The sequence below is a fragment of the Nicotiana sylvestris genome, chromosome 9, assembly GCF_000393655.2.
Source record: "Nicotiana sylvestris chromosome 9, ASM39365v2, whole genome shotgun sequence".
In the NCBI taxonomy this organism is placed as follows: Eukaryota; Viridiplantae; Streptophyta; class Magnoliopsida; order Solanales; family Solanaceae; genus Nicotiana; species Nicotiana sylvestris.
The window spans coordinates 10,761,100-10,783,452 of record NC_091065.1 but is presented as its reverse complement, the minus strand read 5'-3'; the positions used below and the strand labels follow the sequence as shown (position 1 = coordinate 10,783,452).

Genomic DNA, 22,353 nt, shown 5'->3' with positions numbered 1-22,353 from the left:
GATTTTTCAAAATTGGGGACTTCGTGCTTAAAAAGGTGTTCCAATCTGCAAAAGCTGCTAACTCAGGAAAGCTAAGTCCAACATGGGAAGGACCATACAAAGTCCGTGGCATTGCGGGAAAAGGAGCATACCAGTTGGAAACAATGGATGGTAAAGTTTTACCCTCACATTGGAATGCTGTCCACTTAAAAAGATATTACTTTTAAGAAAGTACCTACGGTCAGGTATCATCATGTAAAAATTCTTCTCTTGATTTATTAATATTTTACTAACGATTTTAGATGCTAGGCTAAATATCCTAACTCGTGCCAAATGATGAGTCACAACCTGCAAGGCAAAATGGAGTATGCTTAAATTCCTAGCCCAGGGTTACAATTAATCTGATGGAAATGCACACGAGTTAGGCAGTCTTCATCTATAATCACACCGTCGAGTCCCGTATATCTTTCTATTTCAGGAAAAGGGCCAAAGTAAAAGAAATAAACAAGTGCTCGAGGCTTCATACTTCACCGCTCAAACACTTGGGGGACTACATATTATACATAGATAGGTGCAAAGAAACAGATACGAGTATCGAATAAAAATTGGCCTCAAAGAATCAAGTGTTGAGAACAGGTTACGAAGTCTTCAGTATTCATGAGAACAACAGAGTCATCTCTCAAACTCATAAACAAAGTCACCTCTCAAACCCTTCTTAACATGTAAAGATAGGGTCATGACTATGTACTGAAACAGGTTATAAAAAAAACCTTGTTTAGTTTATGTTATTTACAAATCTGTTACAAGAAAAACAGTTACGAGAAAAGTTGTAGATGTATTGTAATACATGTAACAGTCAAACACTTGTTAAAAGTTTATGAATGAAAACTTGCCAAAGTTGTTTCATACAAAACGTGTGTTTTCCTATTACTTTCATCGTATTTTAACACCATTATGAAGTTGAGACGTCTTCTTCATTAAGTGTCGATAAAATAAAAGGGCCCTCTTTTATAAGCCTCATGTCAATAAGTCATGGGAAGAATCATAAAGCATTTTCAAAGGATAAAAATGCTAAACTATTCTATAAGTCCTGAAAATAAAAGGCAAGAGTAGAACACATTGAAGTACTAATAAAACTTCTTGATATAATTAAAAAGACTCAGTAGAAACTTAGTCAATAAAAGTTTATACAAGTGCCCCATTATGATAACTGGGGACTTTTACCAATAAATCCTTAAAAAAAAACTAAGGGATAAAACTATCATTCAATTGAGGGGGTTGTCACGGAAGCTTCAACTTCCACAGACTGGGTTGTAGAAGTTTCACCCTCTGAAGCTGGAATAGCAATATTTTCAGGAACTTCAAGGGCAGGAGAAGGAGTATCAGTAGACTGTTGGCTTTTCTCGATGGTATCTATGACTTTAGCCAGTTCAGACTGCAAGTCAAAACCCTCTTGAGCAGCTTCCGTCAAAGCATCACGACGAGAATTCAGAAAAGCCCAACTCACTTCTATGTTAAAATTTTCCTCTAGAAGTCCATATTCCTTTTCCCACATAGCAAGATCGTTTTTTAAAATTTGATTTTCAGCTAAATGGGAATCAAGGGAAGCTTCAAGAGAAGCATGAGAACTCTTCAAGGCTTGAATCTCGTCAGAAGAAGTCTGTAAGTCAGCCTGAGCTTGAGTCAAGCTTTGCACTAACTCTCCTGCATATTCTTCCTTTTTAGCCAAAAGTGCCTTCAGCTCTCTAACTTCTTCACTAGCTCTGGATAATTGTTCTGACAAAGAGCATTCCAAAAGCTCTTTGTCTCTTTTCAATTGGCTTGAAGAGGCTTTGACTGTTGCCAGTTCAGAAGTTAAACAACAGTTTTGCTGCTCTAGGAGGTTTTTATCTTCTTACAACTCTTCTATAGTTCCTTGAGCATTTTCGAACTGTTCCTTCCAGTTGGTTGCTTCAAGTTGGGCTCCCCTAGCTATTTCCTCAGCCTCGTGGATAGACTTTTCAGACTCACGAGCTTTTCTTTCCAGTAAGGAAACTTTTCTCATTAGTTCCGTGCTAATAAGGTTAGCCTATAGAGGTAAGTCATGGAAATGAGAAATTGAAGATAATTTTAAAAAAAAAAAAAATTGTTGGTAGAAATACCTTCAAAGTAGAATGAACTACGTCGTTCATCAAAGTTAAGCAGCTATGGCTCTCCATCTTCTTCTTCTCGATATCTCCAATGAGAGGTTCGAGCCAAAAATCGGCTCTGCCAGTCTTCCTCAGGAGGCTATGATTGGCAGGAACTTCCAAAGTAACACTTCTCATTGACATATTTCCGCTGCTAGAACCTGTCTCTGTATGATGAACAGAGGGAAGAGGAGCAGCGGAGGGAATAGAAGGAATGGAGGGAAAAGATGTAGAAACCAACACCGGAGCAGAAGCAGGTGCGGTTGAAGCAGCCAAGGGAACAGATATAGGAGCAGTAGAAATTGGCAAACAAATGGAAGGTGTTAAAGCTGGTAAAGAAACACTTACAGTAGGCAGAGGAATGGAGGAAATAGGAACAAGTGAGGAAAGGGGAGCTTCATCAAAAACAGGTCCGAGCTCGCCACTCTCGAAACCACTGTCAAAAAGGTGCTGAATTGATTCATTATTATCTCTTGGTTTGGCATCCTCATCAGATTGAATCAAAACAGGCTCGGTGGTGGAGGTACGAGCAGGAGTGTTTTCAATTTCATTATCAATTATTATTCGTCTCCTGGCCCTTGGCCTGGTAATTAGGGAGGTACCCTCCTCTTCTTCTTCAGAACTTTCCTTTGTAGCTTTTCTTTTAGGCAGCAAGGCTCGAGCCTTATCTAAATCCAGAGCAGCATTCGCAGACATGCGAATGGCCATAGCTACTTCAGCTGTCATTCCTCTAATGCCAAATCCTGATTAAAGAATGGATATACATGATTAAAGTTGAGGAAAAAGTGCTTAACATGTAAAACAAAATTTTGTAAAAGAGGGGATACCGTGTGTTTTGACTTTCCAGCCATGTAAGGAAGAAATTGATTTCCAAGTTCTTTGCTCCCTAGTAGCAATCTTCAAAAGTGAGTCTACCCAACCACGAAAGTTGGGAATAGGTTCCACATCTTCCATGGTTGCTACAAAAAACCAAGAAGGGACGAGGTTAAAAAACAACATTCTTTTGAAATTCTCAAAAGTAGGTACGGTAAACAAGAGGAAACTTACGTTCAAAATTCCACTTCTCAGGAAAGGGAATATTTGTTTCACCAATCAAATCCACTGTACGGACAACAACGTAACGGATATACCATCCACGATCTCTGTCATCCTCAGGGTTTACCAAAACGTTTTTGCTCCTTGCAGTTAAGGTGAAAACCCCATGGCGTATTAAGTTGGGATGGTATAGATGAATGAGATGAGAAAAGGTGAAATTGACATTGGTCGTGGATGATAAATATCTCAAACAAGCCACTGTTCTCCACACCAATGGACCAATTTGGGCCAAACAAATGGTAAATAAACGATAAAAATCGAGAAAAACTGGGTCAATCGGAGGATTAAAACCCAAAGTGAAGGGGTAAGTATAAACAGAAGAATACCCATTTCTAAAAGAGGAAATTCTTTGATTTGGGGAAGGAATTGACATTCGAAGACTATCCTTCCAATTACAATCTTTTCTTATAGTGGGGATTGTAAGCTCGGTTACTAATGTTGGGTAAGTATCGGCTCTTTCTAAATTATTAATTTGTTTTTGAAGAGATGTTTTGTCACTTTCAAAAGACAAATCACCGGGAACTATATCATCAACTGAGGGTTCTTGAGAAGTATCAAGAATTTCCCTACTTTTAGAAGAAGGGGCTTTTGGAACAAAACTCCTTGAAGAAGAACCAGAGGAACCGCCTCGCGTAGATTCTAACCCTGTTCGAGGCCTACTTCCTCCGCCTCTTCTGTGTCTAATAGGGGCGTTGGGGAACTGATCTAGAATTGGAACTTTTTTACGGTTAGGGTTTGAATAAGACATTGTCAAGAAGAAAGTATGAGCTGAAGATTAGTGAAGAAGACAAAGGAAGACAAAGTTATGTGTAAAATGGGAATCGTCAACTTTTTAAGTATAATGATGAAAAGCCTATAATAAAGGCAGCTATCACTTCGTAAATAGTGAGAATGAAGAAGTCTCGAAGAAAGGAATGAATAGCGGAATCAATTATAAAATGACACATAGACAGAGCATTAAATGGAAAAGACTGCTGAGACGTTAGTACTGTCATGAGCATTAATTGTGGCAAAAGTTCTTTTTACATGAAGATCCACTTTCCAATTATTTAATTGATAAAAAAATGGAAAGTGGGGGGACTATCTGTATTGGAAAAAAAACTGAATTTATATTAAAAATGATGTGGCATGACACGTGGATTAGTTGAATGGTCAAAGAACAGCAATTGACTAAGAGGCACGGTGAAAACAGCCACGGGAAGAAGAATTTAAATAAGCACGAGACGACGTATAGATACGAGTCTCGTACCAATTTAAATTATTTGCAGCCAACGGATTAGAAGGCATTGAAAGCAAGGATCAGATGACAGAAAGGAGCCCAAATTCATTATTAAATGTCTGATACGTTATAAAGTTGGTATTTAATAGGAATGATTGTATAACGGCCTATTTAATGTCATTTATTGCTCATGATTATATCATTAAAGCTGAGGCTTTATTCCTTTACCTAGAATGATCTATAAAAGGAAGAATGATCATCATTTGTAAGGACACGAAATACTATTGAGAATTCATTGAAATACTTATCTATTTACCTTCTACCATTGTTCTCAAAAGTATTTTATTTTTGTCTCCTGATTATCAGTAACCCGAATTTCTCTTTTAGCTTTGACCAAGGACTTAGATTTTTTGGTTAAACAGTAATAGCAACAACATGACATAAGCTCTGGCTGCTGAGTTTGGAGTGAAATATATAGTACCGCCAGCATGAGTACACTAATTTTGTTCTTGAATTCAACTCCCTGATTTGTGCAAATATGCTGACCAACAGAACGACCAACAATATGAAGATCAAACAGATTGCACACAACATCATCAACATCATAAATGAGGCAAGCACTGGGGGTGCATCACTGTTTCAGAGAAGGTAATCAGGTGGCTGATTGCGTGACTAAACTTGCTTCTACTTCTAATCGGGCGTTGAAATTCAGAGTTTCCAACATCTCCCTAGAACTATTAAAAGTGTTTTCTTACCAGATAAATGGAAGTTGTTCGCCATAAGGACAAAGTATGACAAATCTAATTTCTTCATCAGTTAGATGTATATTTGTGTTTTTTGGAAGGACCTTAGCATTTTTGTCTATTAAGTCCTACCTTCCATTTATATTGGTGATGGTATCATCCTGTTGTATTGATTTTGAGGTACGGTATAGCCCCCTCATGCACTTTTTTCTGAATACATCATAATTTAGACCTTGCATCTGGTAGCATTATTTTTTTTTTTTTAAACATCTACAGGACAAACGTGAATAATCTTAGGTTACTTGCAAGAATGCTAACATCACTTTATTAATAAAATGACCCTAGCTCATTTCAGTAGTTAATGCGCTATTAGCAAAATTTGAGGAGAAAACTGTGTCATCCATAGCCAAATAGAAGGATATTCTGCTAGGCGACGTATCCCTATCGAATATTAGCTAGGTCAATTATTACTGGCTGAAATCCTATTAAAATCTACTTTAACAATGTTGACTTCATTGAACATTAGCTTGTAATATTCCTGCTAAAAGTAATTAGCTAGGAATATTTCAATAGGAAGTATTCTGCCTTTTTTTTTCATTTGGATTCATAAGTTTTCCTTGCTAAATTTAGCTAGGTATACTTCCTAGCTTACACAAAGACTACCATCACAATTTGAAATAGAATTGATATATATTGAAACCAACATTCAACAATTGAATCAATTCAAATCCCACCAAATTATATAAATGTATCTTGCACAACAATTTCAAATATTACCCTTAGTTCTTAAAGATGAAGTACATTATTTACAAGTAAAATAAAGCATGTCTAAACTTTAAAGAGTAATAACGTCTTCCTCCTTTTTCTTCCTCTTTTCTCATCTAGTATAGTTTTTTCTGCTTCTTCATCTTTATCTGTTGTCATGTTCCTTTCCATGTCTTTCTTCTCTATTACAACACCATCTTTATTTCTAGGTCTAAAAAAAATCAATATCAGTTAGGCTGTCAGCCTGTCAAAGATTCCTGAATATATTCAAGCACCCTATCTCTTCTTTCAACCAAAAGATTGTGAAATGAAGAAAACTCCTCGTAAAATGTGAAACTCTCATACCTTCAACAATAGACACAACGGCTTGAGCACTTCCAGAAAATAAGGTATCCTTGGGGTTCAATTCAAACAAGGTATACGAATTGTTTGCTTCAACTAATTCATAAGAAACTTTTGTTAGAACTGTATATGATCATGCATGCATATTTCTTTTAGAGTCACATTCTAGCTTTAGTGGGAGGATTATTTTACATGAGTATTGTTGTAGTATACCGATATTTTAATGTTTTCTTTGGAACCTACATTGACTTATGTCAATATAGGCATAGGTTTTACAGACGAGCAGGCTACGAGTTAGGACCACCTCCCACTGTAGCAGACTTTGGTGAGCTCCATTTCAGATCATGGAGTTTATTGCTTTGATTCCATCCCTTTTATTTTGTGTTATTATTTCTAGTTAAAAATTTGCACGTGAGTTATGTCCCAAACAAATTGCCCTAATTTTTTAGAGGCTTCATAGACTTTTAGACTCAGAGTTTAAAGCTAGATACTATTATATTTTTGTATCAGATGTTTATTTGACTTGTTTAGCCGAAAGTTAACAAATTGAAAGTTGGAAATTTCCTAGGTTTGAGAGTAGGTCGACTTTACGGTTATCGGGTTTGGATTTTGATTTTGGTACTTAGAATAAGTTCATTTTTCTATTGGAAACTTGTCGGCAAAATTTGGTGCAATTTGGAGTTAGCTAGATAGGATTCGGACACGTAGTTGTGATTATAGAGGTTCTTGAGTTTTCTTTTGAATTTCATGTGTTTTGATGTTCGATTCGTGGTTCTAGATGTTATTTTCATATTTTGATCATGCAAGCTAGTTTATATGATGACATTATACTTGTGTACATATTTGGTTTGGAGCCCGAGGAGCTCGGGTGAGTTTCGAAGGCGTTTCGGATGAGTTTGGGATAGTTGAACACTACTGGTGTGCTTCAGTTCTGGTGCTGAGCTGCAGGTATTGCTTTGCGATGACCTGTTCGCAATTTTGAACTTCACTTTTGCGAAGTTGAGCTTGTAATTACGAAGGGGGATTGGGCAGGGCAGTCTTCGCATTTACGAAAAAAAATCCTCAATTGCAGACATCCCAGACTTCGCTTTTACGATGGCTTGGAAGAAAATATAATCTATTTCCCTTCAATTACCTACTACTTCTCATGTGTTTTTAACATCAAATCTTGTATTTCCATGGTAGAAATTAGGGATTTGGGTAGAAATTGGAAATTTTATAAAATTGGGATTTAGACCTCAAACTGAGGGTGGATTTCAAAATAAATTACATAACCGGGCTCGGAGGTAAATGGATAATCGAATTTTGGTCAGAATCTCGAATTTTGATCAAGCAAGCCCGCGGTTGACGTTTTCAAATTCATCAAAGATTGAACCCTTTTCCTTCGTGAGTAGTTTCTAAAGCTTATTTTGAAATGTTTGATCGATAATTGGTAAGATTAGGTTGGTTCTTAGCTGCCATCAAAAACGAATAGCATCAGTGGCAACATAAGTTGACACAAAAGGTGAGATTTTCTGTGACGACTAATATTGCCACTAAATTAATAATTTTCTGTGGCAGCTAAAGTTGCCACTAAATGCCTATAGTGGCGACCTTAGTCGCCACCAATTCTAACGTTCAGTGGCGATTATTTCTCAAAGCCAATTTTTGAAGAGTTCTTACTATACCATTTGTGGCGACAAAGTCGTCGCTAAAAAAAGATCTTTAGTGGCGACTATTTATGGTCGTCATGGATAAGTATCAACAACTTAGTATACTCAACGACAATAGAGTCTCCACTAAAGAACTTTTGTGGCAACATTGTGACATTCTGTTGCGACCTTTGTCGCCACTAATAAGCTCAATTCTTGTAGTGACCATATTAATCAAATAAGAATGGCACGACATCATCCTTCGTGCTTTTACTCTCAACTTCACCAAATAAATCAAATAATAATGGCACGACATCACCCTTCGTGCTTTTACTCTCAACCTCAACAACTAAATCAAATAAGAACAACATGGCATCACCCTTCGTGCATTAACACTCTCCCTCACTAAAACAAGGACCAATAATAATAGGGAGATAGAAGTGACAACAACAAGTCTTACTTCAACATTTGCTTCCACAATATCAACCTCAACTTTGACTCAATACCCAATCAACACCAAAATCCGTACATCTGATAAGAATGATCAACATAACAATAAACTAGTCTAAACATGGATAATATAATCACGAAAACTAGCCAAATACTAAAGTCTATAACTGCAGAAGAAAGCATGTGCGGCCGCAGTCGTTTTTGTGCAGACCGCACTGGCTTTGTGCGGACCGCGGTCAATTTTGTGCGGCCGACGAAGGTGAAAATCTATGGGGTACTCTATAAATATGAGGTTTTAGGTTTTATTTGATATTTTGACCTAGAGAGCTCGAATTTTGGCGATTTTTCAAAGGTTTTTCAAGGAATTCATCAGGGTAAGTAATTCTAACTCAGATTTAAAGTTATTATTTAATTCATGATTTAGAGTGGAATTTGGGAAGAAAATTGTAAAATCTTTAAAAAATGTAAAATGATGATTTGACGGACCAAATGGTATCGGAATTGGATAATTTTCGTATGGGTGGACTCGTGAAAGTATAAGGATTCTAGTTTTGTGAATTTTTTCAAATTTCGAGATGTGGTCCTGTGGGTCGGGTTTAACCAATTTCTGGAATTTTGTGGTAATTCAATTGTTTTCGCTTGAGCTTTGTTCCATTAGCATAATGTGACGTATTCGCTCTGATTTTGGATAGATTCGACGTGCGTGGAGGCCAATTCGAGGGGAAAGGCATCGCGAGCTAGAGAATTAGCCAATTCGAGGTGAGTAATGATTGTAAGCGATGTCCTGAGGGTTTGAAACCCCGGATTGCACATTAGTGCTATATTGAGGTGAGACACGCGCTTGACGATGAGCGTGGGGTCGTTTGCTATTGGGGATTGTGATTTGGCCATTCTCGAGTGATGTTTTTACCGCGTATTCGACTGAAACTTGTTTGTTATCATAATAGTTTGGGCTGATTACCATATTTGGGCTTCGTGCTAACAATTTGAACCCTCCGGGGATTTTTATCACTATTTCCTCACTGTTTTGATTTATTTCTTGAACTTAGTCCTGTGGTTTCCAACTGTTTTACAACTCAGCCACTTTTACTCAGTTTTGAGACTTAAATGATATTTCTAAATGATGTTTTAGGTTGAGAACTACTGTTTTATGCCCGAGGGGCTTGTGATGATAATTTTTGGACTGATTGCGGCCGAGGGCCAGATGTGAGGATACACTGAGTGATATGAGGCCGAGGGCCTGAGATACATTTATACGCCACGAGGTGGCTTGAGTGATGTGAGGCCGAGAGTCGAGAGTTGATACCACGAGATGGCTTGATATTGCGCTTGGGCCGTAAGGGGCCCCTCCGGAGTCTGCACACCCCAGTGAGCGCGTGTACCCATTATGAGCTGAGAGTGAGCCCGAGGGGCTGATACTATTCTGAGAGTGAGCTCGAGGGGCTGATATTGTTCTAAGAGGGAGCCCGAGGGGCTGGTAGTGTTCTGAGTTACTGCCCGAGGGGCGGATTTCTATTTGTTAATTACCTGCCAAATTACTTGTTTTACTGGTTGAAAAAGGAAGTTTACTTGATATATCACTAATTTACTATTTTAAGTGATTTTACTGCTTTGGTATAGATTGCTTTGTATTTGCACGTGTTTTCTTGCTTTCAGCCATTATTTATATTTATTACTCACTGAGTTGGAGTATTCACTTTACTCAATGCACCCCTGTGTGCAGATTCAGGCGCAGCAAGTCCCGCTCCTGAGTGCTGATCCCTCCAATCTAGGCGGTGTTTCGGAGACTACGAGGTAGCTGTTGGCATCCGCAACCCCGTGTCTCCCTTATCTTATTACTTTTATATTCTTCAAACAGTTGTACCAGATAGTGTATTTAGTAGACTCGTATCAGGATCCTTAGTTGCTCATGACTTGTGACACCCCAGTTTGGGCTATGTCGTGATGGTTTCTTCTATTGTTATCTATAATTTTGCAAATTATTGCTATTAAATCATGATTTAAACTGTTTTATGGTAATTAACTGCTTAAAAAAGTGTACTGTGTTGGACTGGCTGGCCTTGTCTTCACGAGAGGCGCCATCATGACCGGGTTCGCGGTTAGGGTCATGACAATTCCATGTCCTAATGTTCACTAGATGGTTTATGTAATTTGATAACATTTTCATGCGTAGTATAAATATATATGGGGGACATTGGGTCACCCTACCTGCCCCTACATGGGTAGAAAAACTTGGTTTTTGCTCCATTGACTAGAACAAATGTGGATGTTGTTGATAAACAGGACATAATTAGTTTTGACATTTTTGGGGGGATTTTGATATATAAAAGGTCATGTATATGAAGAACCATTCTAACTTATCGAATGCCTTTTCAAGGTCAATTTTGACCAGCATTTTGCCATTATTTCGTTTTGTTTTTTTGAATTGATGAATAAGTTGTTGAATAATAATAGCATTGTCACTGGCCCTTCTATTTTTAATGAAGCTAGATTGAGTAGGGCTTATGAGAGTAGTAAGCATTGGCTTTGTTCTGTTTGCAATGATTTTTGTGATAATCTTGTAAATAGTATTGCATAGACTAATTAGCCAAAAATTATTGAGGTTGTAAGCATTGGGGAATTTTGGAATTAGGCAGAGATAGGTAGTATTGATCTCTGGAGGGATGGCATGTTCACTAAAAATTTTGTAATAGAAAACCCTAACAAAGTTTCCTAAAATTTTCTAGTATTTTTGATTAAAAAAAGGGTGTAATCTATCATGCCCCGAAGATTAAAAAGGCTTGAGGGGAAAAATAGTTGTATTAATTTCACTATCAAGTAAGGCATTATCTAATGGTGTAAGGTCAACATTATGGAAACTAGTTGAACTATGTAACATGTGGGTCCAATTTGCATATGTATGACTAGTAGTAAATAGAGAGGTAAAGTGTTCAAGGGTATGATTAAGGATATCTTGGTGATTATCTAGCCATGCACTTTCACTGTTCCTAAAGAAGATAATGTGGTTTTGGACTCTTCCTATTAGAGGTACTAATTTGGAAAAAACTAGTGTTAGTATCTCTCTCATTTAGCCAATTAATTCTCGACCTTAATTTCCAATAGTGTTCTTCAAGTTTAAGTATGTTATTGTAGTCTCTGAGAAGGTTCTCTTCCAACTCTTGATGAAAGAAACTATGGTTATAATGAGGGAATTTTTGGATACCGTTTAATCTGGCTATGAGTATTTTTTTTATCCCTAATTATATTGCCAAAGTGTTCTTTACCCCAAATTTTAATATAGTCAGTATAGGTTTTGGTAGCATCTATTAAGTCTTTATTACTCCATTGATTCGCAACAATGTTACCAAAATTTGGATGAGTGCACCAAATATTTTCAAGACGAAAAAAAATTTCACAGTGATGATTGATGTTATTTAATCTTACTAGAATTGGTTTATGGTCCGACTGGGTTTTTGGGAGATGAGTGATAGTAACATTTAGAAATAATTTTAACTAATCATCGTTTGCTAAAACACGATATAATCTTTCTATAGTTAACCCTTTCATTTTCCTATGTTTAGACCACGTGAATTTGCTACCCTTGAAACCATGGTCGATGAGATTACAACAGTCCATATTTTCGCACAGTTTTGAAGCTCTAGAAATTTTCAATGGTCTTCCACCTAGTTTTTCATTACTAGGGATAATGTCATTTAAGTCCTCACAACATCCAAGGTCCCTTATAATTTTGTGAAAGAATTTTAAGTTTATCCCACACAATATCTCTAAGATGGACTTTTGTACTATCATATATAGCTGAAAAAGGCCATTTAAAATTAAAAGGGCGTACCTCTAAAAGAGCATGGATTTCTTGACCATTTTTTTGTGAAGTGTTCCACTGTCACCATATTGTGATTATAGAGGATGGCCATGTCTCCTGATTGGCCATCCGCATGAACCTCTATGAGCTCAGAGAAATTGAATTCATTTAGAAGGGGGGCATGCAACAACATCCTAGTATCAAGAAGGGCTACCATGCAGGGTTTATGAGTGTCAATTAATTTCCTAAAATTACTACGGAATCATCATTATTGGCACCTCTAACGTTTCAAAATATTATAGTGGTGGCTCTATTCATTTGAGATACTTGTTGTTGGTTGACAGTGGACTCCCTCTCCACTGAGTTGTGGCTCCTCCTTCTTGATGGGACTAGGATTATTGCCTATTTTCCTACTGTGGGATCTTGTGGTGGTCGAACATGCATTGAGCACTTGTACATGGTGTTGGGGCAGCTGAGTATGTATTTCTTGCTCCATAATTTTGGGAAGAGTAGTATTTTTACCTCGTTTAGGCTTGAAAATTCCACACTTGGTTGAGTACCTTATGGAAGGGGTTCTTCTTCTTCCTCTACTGGATGTTGAGGGGGATCTTGTCCTAGCATATTGACTTGGATGTTGTATTCTAGATTTACTGGGGCCATGTTTGGTAGATTGTTCGATTCCTGGACTACATGGTGACTCCGAGGTATGAAGATCGGGTTTATTGTCATGCTTTCCTCTGATGGAAAGAATGGTAGATTCATTGGAAGATTGATGAATTGGTTGGGTTTTATTAGTAGATTCCATTGTTCCTACATGTCCAAGATTAGTGTGTGATTCATGTGTGGATCCAGAGGGTGTAGGATATTGTTGATCCATGCTTGATTGGTGTAGTTGTTCATTACTATATGCATTCATTCCAATATTAGTCGGGCTAGGTAGCGGGTATTCTAGATTATTATTACCATCTCTTGATTATTGATTTGGATGTTTAAGGTTATTACATGGCCTAGAATGCATGCTTCCAGCCAAGAGGTTGGTTGGTAATTTTGAGGTTGAAAGGGGTGTGAAAAATAGTGGTTGATTTTGTAATTGTGGTGGCATAGGTGGAAGGTTGGCCATCGAAGGAATTATGTGTTGGTTTGGGATGTGAACTAGCCGAAACCTTCTCCTGGTTGTGAGTGGAAGTCTCGGCATTCTTTTCTTGTGTGTTATTTATTTGGTTAGTGTTGGTAATAGGATTGGTAGTTATCCTAGGTTTCTTGATTTCTATGGAATTCTTTATCTGCATAGGAGATAATTGGCTTTGCGTGTGGGAATATATAAAATTTTGGTGGATTTTGTTGTTGCTAGGTCCTCTGAATAATCCGCCATTTTGCTACCCTCCTTTGCATGCATGTCCATGTGTAATGTTGACGAGGTAGGGTTAATGGATTGGGTAGTGGTAATATCCATTTTAGGATTAGTTATTTCCTTTAGTTTAGAGGTAGCTAAGTAATTACCTATTTTGTTTTTAGTGGAAGATTCATCTAATGATTGGGGTGTTGGTTCCAAGATATCATTTGTCTTGGACACATGTAGGAGTTTATCTTTTCTACTTTGCATGCATTGGGTATTAGGGATTATAGCCAGATTTCTTGCTAAACCATTTTCGAAAACCATGGGCTTTTCATCCTTACTTTGTAGAATCTCAAAAACATTATTGGATTTTTGGCCAACATTTGAGGAGAGGATATTAGTATTAGAGTTTTTGTCCGTGGATTGTCTAAATTTTGAGTCAGTAGCAGGTGCATTTGGAGAGATTGTTTCCCATATGTTTGAATTTAGGAAAATTAAACTTTTGGGAATTAGAAGACATACCCGTGTCAGTGTCATTGAGTTTTGGGCGTGTACCTGGATTGATTACCTTAGCATTGGGGTTGGCTTAACTCCAGTAGTCTTTTTTTTTTGTTAAAGGTGACAGTCACCCAATCACTTTGAGTGTCTTGTTTTGAGATATCTGCTGGACTTCCTTGTTGCTCACTGGGATAGGGAGGTAATAAAAATATTGAACATTTTGATTGGCTGTGGCCTAATTTACCACAATTGGTGCACAAAAAGTTTCCACCCTCATAATGTATATGTTGTTTATAGCTTCCAATATAAATAAAAGGCTTGACCGGCTTTTCCATTGATACTTCAATACATAGTCTAGCATATCTACCTCTTAGAGTAGAGGAAGTGCAACCATCAATCCTAAGTAATCTGCCAATTGTATTTCCAATTTTTTGTAAAATGGTAGAGTCATAAAATTCACTAGGGAGTTGGGGAAGACGAACCCAAACTGCTGATTTCAGTTGTTTTGCCTCACTGACTACAAATTGTGGCTCCCATTTTTGTACTAATAGGTGGTAACCATTAATAAACCAAGGTCCATTACTGAGTGTTCTGGACATATTTTCCTCCTTGTTGAACTTTACTATGAAGTAATTATCCCCTAGATCCATAAGGGTGAAGTTTTTTGTTGGCTTCCACAACTGATATAGTTTTCTCTTTAGGTATTGGTGTAGGATATGTTTTTCCATTAGTTTAATAATAATAGAATATCTCCATGGTTGATAAATCCTATGGAGGTCGTCTACTGTGAGTGGGACTTGTAGGTTATCATTGAAGAAGAGAGCGATCTCACTTAATGAATCCTCAAAATTCACTATTATCATTTCTAACCATTCAGAAAAAACTAATGACAATCGGTGACTATAAATTACAATATACATTTTATAGCTCAAAACTAATTTTAGCGGTTAGCCACTGAAATTGACAAACCCAACTATCACAGAAACACAATGGGAGATGGCTTCTAAGATAGCTTTTAATTTATTCAAAGGGAATCATTCATTATTTTATTCTTTTTAGGCTTCTATGCTATTTAGATATTAATATTTTATACATACTTGTGTAGAATATAAAATTAAAACTTTTGTGATAAATGTTACTTTTTGTCTTTTCCTATATGAGTTCATTATGTGCCCATACTGTAAGTGAGATAAATAATTAAAATTTTAGTATTATTTTTGGAGTGTTTTTCTTTTTAAAATTTTTATTATTTATATCATGCATAGTCTTCACTATAAAAAATATATACAAAATAAAATGTCACTATACAAAAAATATAATTAATAGATTGTCACTATACAATTTATATATAATGGACTGTCAGTATACAAAATATACTATCACCGTATAAAAATATACAAAATAGACTGCCACTGTATAATTTATATACAATAGACTATCACTATATAAAATATATACAAAATAGACTGTCATTATACAAAAATATACTAAATAGACAGTCACTATACAAAATAGACCGTCACTATACAAAAAGTATATTAAATACACTGTCACTATACAATTTATATATAATAGACTGTCACTATACAAAATAGTCTGTCACTATACAAAATTATACAATTAGGATGGTCATTATATGATTTATATATAATAGACTGTCACTATACAAAAAATATACTAAATAGACTGCCACTATACAAAAATATAGAAAATAAACCGTTACTATACAAAAATTAAAGGCAAAAATTATTATTTTCATCAACTCTCAACATAAAAGCTTTCCGGAAACTCGTCCGGACTGCGCACGCAAATCAAAGAGGAATAAAATGAGGTTTTAAAGACCTCGGAACCCAGAATCAAGTTCTAAACTATAAGATGACCTTTTGGGTCATTACACAAATGCGATATAACCTTTTGGTTAACATAAATATAACCAAAGACCGGTAAAAAGGGAGAATAAGCACATTTACTGTGTATTCTTCTAATCCCTTTTTTTTTTGTAACATTTACTGTGTATACCTAGTCGTTTACAAACTAGGAATAAATGTAGCGCATAGAGAAAAGTCTTTGGCACTTGAAGCAAAACAATAGAAAGACTTGTAAATTTAATTTGGAGGCTGATAAGGAGAAACAAGTTAGGTATGCCTAACTCACATCTTGTATAGATAGAGAGTTAAAGGCACAATATCCATGTTTTCACTTTCTGAGTGTACTAATTTCATATCATTAGCCTTATTTTTCCAGCAGCCGCATTTGAATGTATATTTCTTTCTTCTATTAAAGCAAATTTCAAAGGCACGATGGAGCTTGAACCTTGAATAAATACTGATGGACCACTTCAACTTTGGAATTATATATGCTTATTTACGTATTTTTGCCTTTTATTCGTTTGAAAAGAAAATTATCCGCGCGATATTTTTGTATATGCAGAAAAGTCAATAGTTGCTAAAAAAAACCCTTTGTAACTATTGACAGTGTTGTTTGTAATGCTTCATTGCTTACTAAGAGCTTCACTCACAAAAATTACTAAGAACAAAGTTTACCTTTTTCCCAAAAATAAATTTCATATTTGGCTCCACATGTTTGTAATGTGTTCAATGAGACAAGTGACGTACTTTTCATTGACAAAAAAAAGTTGCTGAAAAATGCATATCTCATATTTTTTTTTTAGAGAAATCCTATTTCTTGCCTAAACGAAATGCCTATAAAAGAGCATATATTTGCAACAACAGTTTGCAGAACCTATCAAGCCAAATAATCCCCCCTTTCCCTCCCAAAATGCAGTTCTTCAACTTCTTTTCCCTTTTCCTTTTTGTGTCATTCCTCTTTTTATTTAAGAAATTGAAGAATTCCAATAGCCAAACCAAAAGATTGCCTCCAGGTCCATGGAAATTACCTATTATTGGAAGCATGCTTCATTTGCTAGGTGGATTGCCACATCATGTCCTTAGAGATTTAACCAAAAAATATGGACCAATTATGCACCTTCAACTAGGCGAAGTTTCTCACAAAATAGATCAGCCTTTGGACAAGAATACAGGGAGCAAGATGAATTTGCACGATTAGTCAAAAAAGTGTCAAACTTAATGGAAGGGTTTGATGTGGCTGATATATTCCCTTCATTGAAGTTTCTTCATGTGCTTACTGGAATGAAGGCTAAAGTGATGGATGCACACAATGAACTAGATGAGATTCTTGATAATATCATCACTGAGCACAAGAAGGTTACAAAGACCAATTGTGAATCAGGAAGTGAAGGTATAATTGATGTACTGCTAAGACTTATGAAGGAAGGAGGTCTTCAATTTCCAATCACTAACGACAACATCAAAGCTATTATCTTTGTAAGTACTATATACTACATATTTCTACCTTCATTGTTAGTATTCCTTCTGTTCTACTTTATGTGATACTTATTTTTATTCTTTTACATAAAGAATGACGTATTCCTATATAAGAAATAATTTAACCTTAAACTTCTTATTTTACCTTTAATAACATGCTATCATAGCCACAGGTATTTCATGACATATTTATTCCCACAAGTGAAATTGATGAAGTATTATGATTTATCTTCAACACTAACGTTCTCAAATTGCATAATTAATTTTTGTACTTAAAGAGTCACTTTAGTTAGCTTTCAAATAGGACAACTATCTTACTTTCATCATAAAATTTACACATTTGAAAATTACAACAAATGTTATTTCAATCACCACAACCTGGCACTAAGATAACGAAACAAGTAGCAAAATAACATGATAAAAATTATTTTGGGTTTTGGCATAGAAAATTTAAAAGTTCCTTTCGGTGTAGAATAAAGGTAGTAGCACAAACGTAGTACAGATATGTTATTTGAATATTTCAGTGGAAATTTGTCAAGAAGTTTGTAAGAGAAATGAATATGGTAACTTGCTTGAAAATGAAGGACATGTTTGCTGCGGGAACAGAAACTTCAGCAACAACAATTAATTGGGCCATGGTCGAAATGATGAAGAATCCAAGTGTATTTTCCAAAACTCAAGCAGAGGTAAGAAAAATCTTGACAGGGAAAGAAACTTTTGGTGAAATTGATGTCGAGGAGTTCAAATACCTAAAGATGGTCATTAAAGAAACTTTCAGACTCCACCCTCCGCTACCTCTTTTGCTTCCAAGAGAATGTAGAGAAGAAACAGACTAAAATGGCTACACTATTCCATTGAAAACAAAAGTCGTGGTTAATGTTTGGGCAATGGGAAGAGATCCAAAATATTGGGATGATGTAGAAAGCTTTAAACCTGAGAGATTTGAAAATAACTCTATGGATTATACTGGTAATAATTTTGAATATCTTCCGTTCGGTAGCGGAAGGAGAATTTGCCCTGGAATATCATTTGGTTTAGCAAATGTTTATTTTCTACTAGCTCAATTGTTGTATCATTTTGACTGGAAACTCCCAACTGAAATCCATCCAAGTGAACTAGACTTGACTGAGGCGGCTGGAGCAGCTTGTGCTAGAAAGAATGACCTACACTTAATCGCTACTCCTTATCAACATTGTCAAGAGTGATCTCATGGCGTCAAACCTTTTCTTAAAAGAAGAATCTTGCAATTGAATTTCGTTGTCAACCACTGTACTTTCTTCCTTTGCTGCTTTGGTTCTAGTATTTGCGTCGTCTTGCATATAGAAATATGTCATTATAGTTTTCGACACAAGCTGTCTAATAAGATTTTCTGTTGTTTTTATATTTTGGAATGTAGTGAGGTCAGGGGCGGATCTACATATAAAAATTGGGTGCTCGAGCACCCATTAACCTCGACCCCGAACACGTATAATTATATAGAGAATTTAAAAATAGGAATATAACACAATAGCAAGCACCCAGATAACAAAAGGCTTGGTGGGTGCTTTGGTTTATGATGGGTGATGAAGGGCTCTAAAAGTCTACGGGCTCTAATATCAAGCACTAACTTTCTTTTGCTCCATTAATTATTTGGTCATCTATTTTGCTCTTTCGGTTTTCACTGGCGACTTTTGTTTAGCAAATACTACTACTTTTATTCTTTTGGTTCTAACTTTGTTTAACCTTTATTTTTTTTTACATTTCTTTTGTTACTTTATCTAATTCACCATAGCAAAGAAAGAAAAGAATATGTGCTTTTAAAAACCAAGGATTCCTCCAGAACCGTAAATTGTGTTACTCTGATGGGAAGCAACCTCCACTTCCAACCAAGAGGTTGTGAGTTCGAGTCTACCCAAGAGCAAGGTGGGAAGTTCTTGGAGGGAAGGATGCCGAGGGTGTATTGGAAACAGACGCATACCTTACCCCTTCCCCGAAGGAATAGAGAGGTTGTTTCCGAAAGGCTGCGTTGTTGTTGTTGTATCACATTTTTACGGCGTCGTTCATATTGGTACTATAGTTTTCTCATTAATTTTTTTATCTCCATATTTAAATAGTTGTATACTTATACGATATATTAGTAGTAATTTTACGTCAAAAAAATTTAAGCACCCACGAACCCAAAATCCTGAATCCGCCAATGAGTGAGGTGCGAGTCCATGAGGACACAATATACATACTTACATCCCTCTAGTATAAAGAAGAGTAATATGATGGCATCATCATATTCTGTTTTGTGAATTGTTGATCTTGAGCTATGTGAGTTTTGATGAATAACAAACGAAATGTTCTTGTCAGTTACTTATCGACATAAACCCAACTGAGTTTAAAATATGAGTTAATTAATGAGATTTTTACACAAATAGCTAACTCGATTCATTATTTACTTTTCATAACCGCTATACATAGATTATACACGGTCATGGATATATTATATATAAATTGTTTTTATACTATATATAATTAACAAGGTATGGAAGAATCAAATTGGTATATTATTCCATATAGGGATACATAGATATACATGTACATCAGGTGCTAACTAAGGAAAGAAATAAAAGAGATTACAAATCTGCTATCTATATATGGGTTATGTATACTACTAAGAAACAGTCTATGTTCATTGTATAAAGTGTCTAGGTTCATTCTGTAACATTCCCCCTCAAGCTGGAGCATATATATTGATGATGCCCAGCTTGTTACAGAGGTAATCAACTCGAGTGTCATTCAATGCTTTAATGAACAAATCAACTAGCTGCTCTCCTGTCTTCACGTAGCCAGTAGAAATCAAGTTCTCTTGAATCTTCTCATGAATAAAATGACAGTCAACTTCAATATGTTTGGTTTTTTCATGATACACTAGATTTGAGGCAATATGGAGTGCAACTTGATTATCACACCAGAGTTTTGATGGAGTAGGATGCTTCAACCCAATTTCATTTAAAAGGTGATGTATCCACATTATCTCACATGTTGATTGTGACATAGCTCTATACTCGGATTCTGCACTGGACCTAGATAAAACATTTTGTTTCTTACTTCTTCATGATACCAAGTTTTCACCAACAAATACACAACAGCCAGTAGTAGATCTTCTATCAATCTTGGATCTAGCCCAATCTGCATTTGCAAAACAATCAATGCGAGAATAACCGTGATTGCTGTATAATATGCAGAGTGCAGGAGATCCTTTTAAGTAACATAGGATCTGCTCCAAAGCCTCCCAATGTTTAACTATGGGCGCGGACATGAACTGGCTAACCATACTCACTGCAAAAGCAATATCTGGACGAGTAACACTGATATAGTTTAATCTCTCAACTAACCTCATGTATCTATCTGGATCATTAAATAGATCGTAATCATCTTTCATAAGATGCAAATTAGGAACCATTGGAGTACTGTAAGGCTTGGCAGCCAGCTACTAGTTTCTGCTACTAAGTCAAGAATATACTTTCTCTGAGATAGAAAAATTCCCTTCTTGCTTCTAGTTATTTCTACTCCCAAGAAGTATTTCAGTTGTCCCAAGTCTTTTGTATAAAACTTAGTATGTAAGAAAAACTTGAGAAAAGAGATTCTTACATAATCACTCCCTGTGATAACAATGTCATCCACATATACAACAAGGAGAATATATCCAGCTGTTGATTGCTTGTAAAAGGCAGAATGATCACATTTGCTCTTTTTCAGCCCAAATTCTAGAACTACTTCACTAAATTTACCAAACCAAGCCCAGGGACTATGCTTCAAGCCATATAGGGATTTCTTCAAATGACAGACTTTTCCATACTCCCCTTGAGCAACAAAACCAGGTGGTTGCTCCATATATACCTCTTCATAGAGATCACCATGAAGAAAAGCATTCTTAATATCCAATTGATGCAAAGGCCAATTCTCAGAAGCAGCTAGAGAAATGAACAAGCGGACAGAAGTAAGTTTGGCAACCGGAGAGAAGGTGTCTGAATAATCCACCCCATAAGTCTGAGCATATCCCTTAGCCACAAGTCTGGCCTTAAGTCTCGCCAGAGAGCCATCAGGATTAACTTTAACCGTGAACACCCACTTGCATCCACTGCTTTCTTTCCACCGGGTAAATCCACTAAATCCCAAGTGTGGTTTTTCTTTAAGGCATGTATTTCCTCAAGCATTGCTTCAGACCATCCAGGATGATTCAAAGCCTCCTTCACCATTTTGGGTATAGAAATAGAGTCTAGAGACACAACCAAAGATATAGATGCAGGAGACAAGTGGTCGTAGGAAACAAAATTAGTAATAGAATAAGTGGATTTGGAAGTACGTATACCTTTGCAAAGAGCAATTGGAAGGTTAAGGTCTTCTGGAGGATCAGATGGAGGCAAATCTGATGATGAAGGAACTAGTGCAGAACATGTATCATTCGTCTGTTGCCTCCGCGAGTAAACTTGAGCAATTTGTAGTCTTGCTAACACAGTTGGAGCATGTGATGAAGGTAGAATAATGGATTGGTGCTCAATAGAACTAGGAGATGGAGGAACATCATCTCGTTGTTCTATCAAAGTACGAGTAACCTGATATACTAGTCACTCATCTTCCTCCCCCTAACTTGTAGAAATGGGAGGTGCATAGAAGAATGGTGTAGTATCTGAAAATACCACATCAGTTGACACCAAATACTTGCCAAGTTCAGTAGAATAACACCGATACCCCTTCTGAAGGAGAGAATAGCCAAGGAAAATACAATTCAATGCCTTGGGATCCAACTTGATAATAGTTGGTCGAACATCTCGAACATAACATGTGCTTCCAAATACCTTAGGTTCCACTGGAAATAATGGCTTGCTTGGAAAAAGGACATTGTAAGGCACATTACCACCAAGCACAGTAGACGGCATGCGATTAATCAGAAAACAAGCCGTAGAGACCACATCAGCCCAGAACTATTTAGGAACCTTCATTTGGAACAAAAGAG

At 36.4% G+C, this 22,353-nt stretch overlaps 2 protein-coding genes across 2 annotated transcripts; both read left to right on the top strand.

Moving 5' to 3' along the window:
• Window positions 1-16,774: 16,774 nt before the first annotated feature.
• Window positions 16,775-18,750, top strand: LOC138877035 (premnaspirodiene oxygenase-like). Its single transcript, XM_070156438.1, has 2 exons — window positions 16,775-17,369; window positions 17,954-18,750. Exons 1-2 carry the CDS (start codon window positions 17,112-17,114, stop codon window positions 18,203-18,205), a joined length of 510 nt encoding a protein of 169 aa, XP_070012539.1. The 5' UTR covers window positions 16,775-17,111; the 3' UTR covers window positions 18,206-18,750.
• LOC138877231 (cytochrome P450 71D7-like) lies at window positions 18,257-18,574 on the top strand. The gene has a single exon (XM_070156823.1). The coding sequence runs from the start codon at window positions 18,257-18,259 to the stop codon at window positions 18,572-18,574; it is 318 nt and encodes a 105-aa protein (XP_070012924.1).
• Window positions 18,751-22,353: the final 3,603 nt, after the last annotated feature.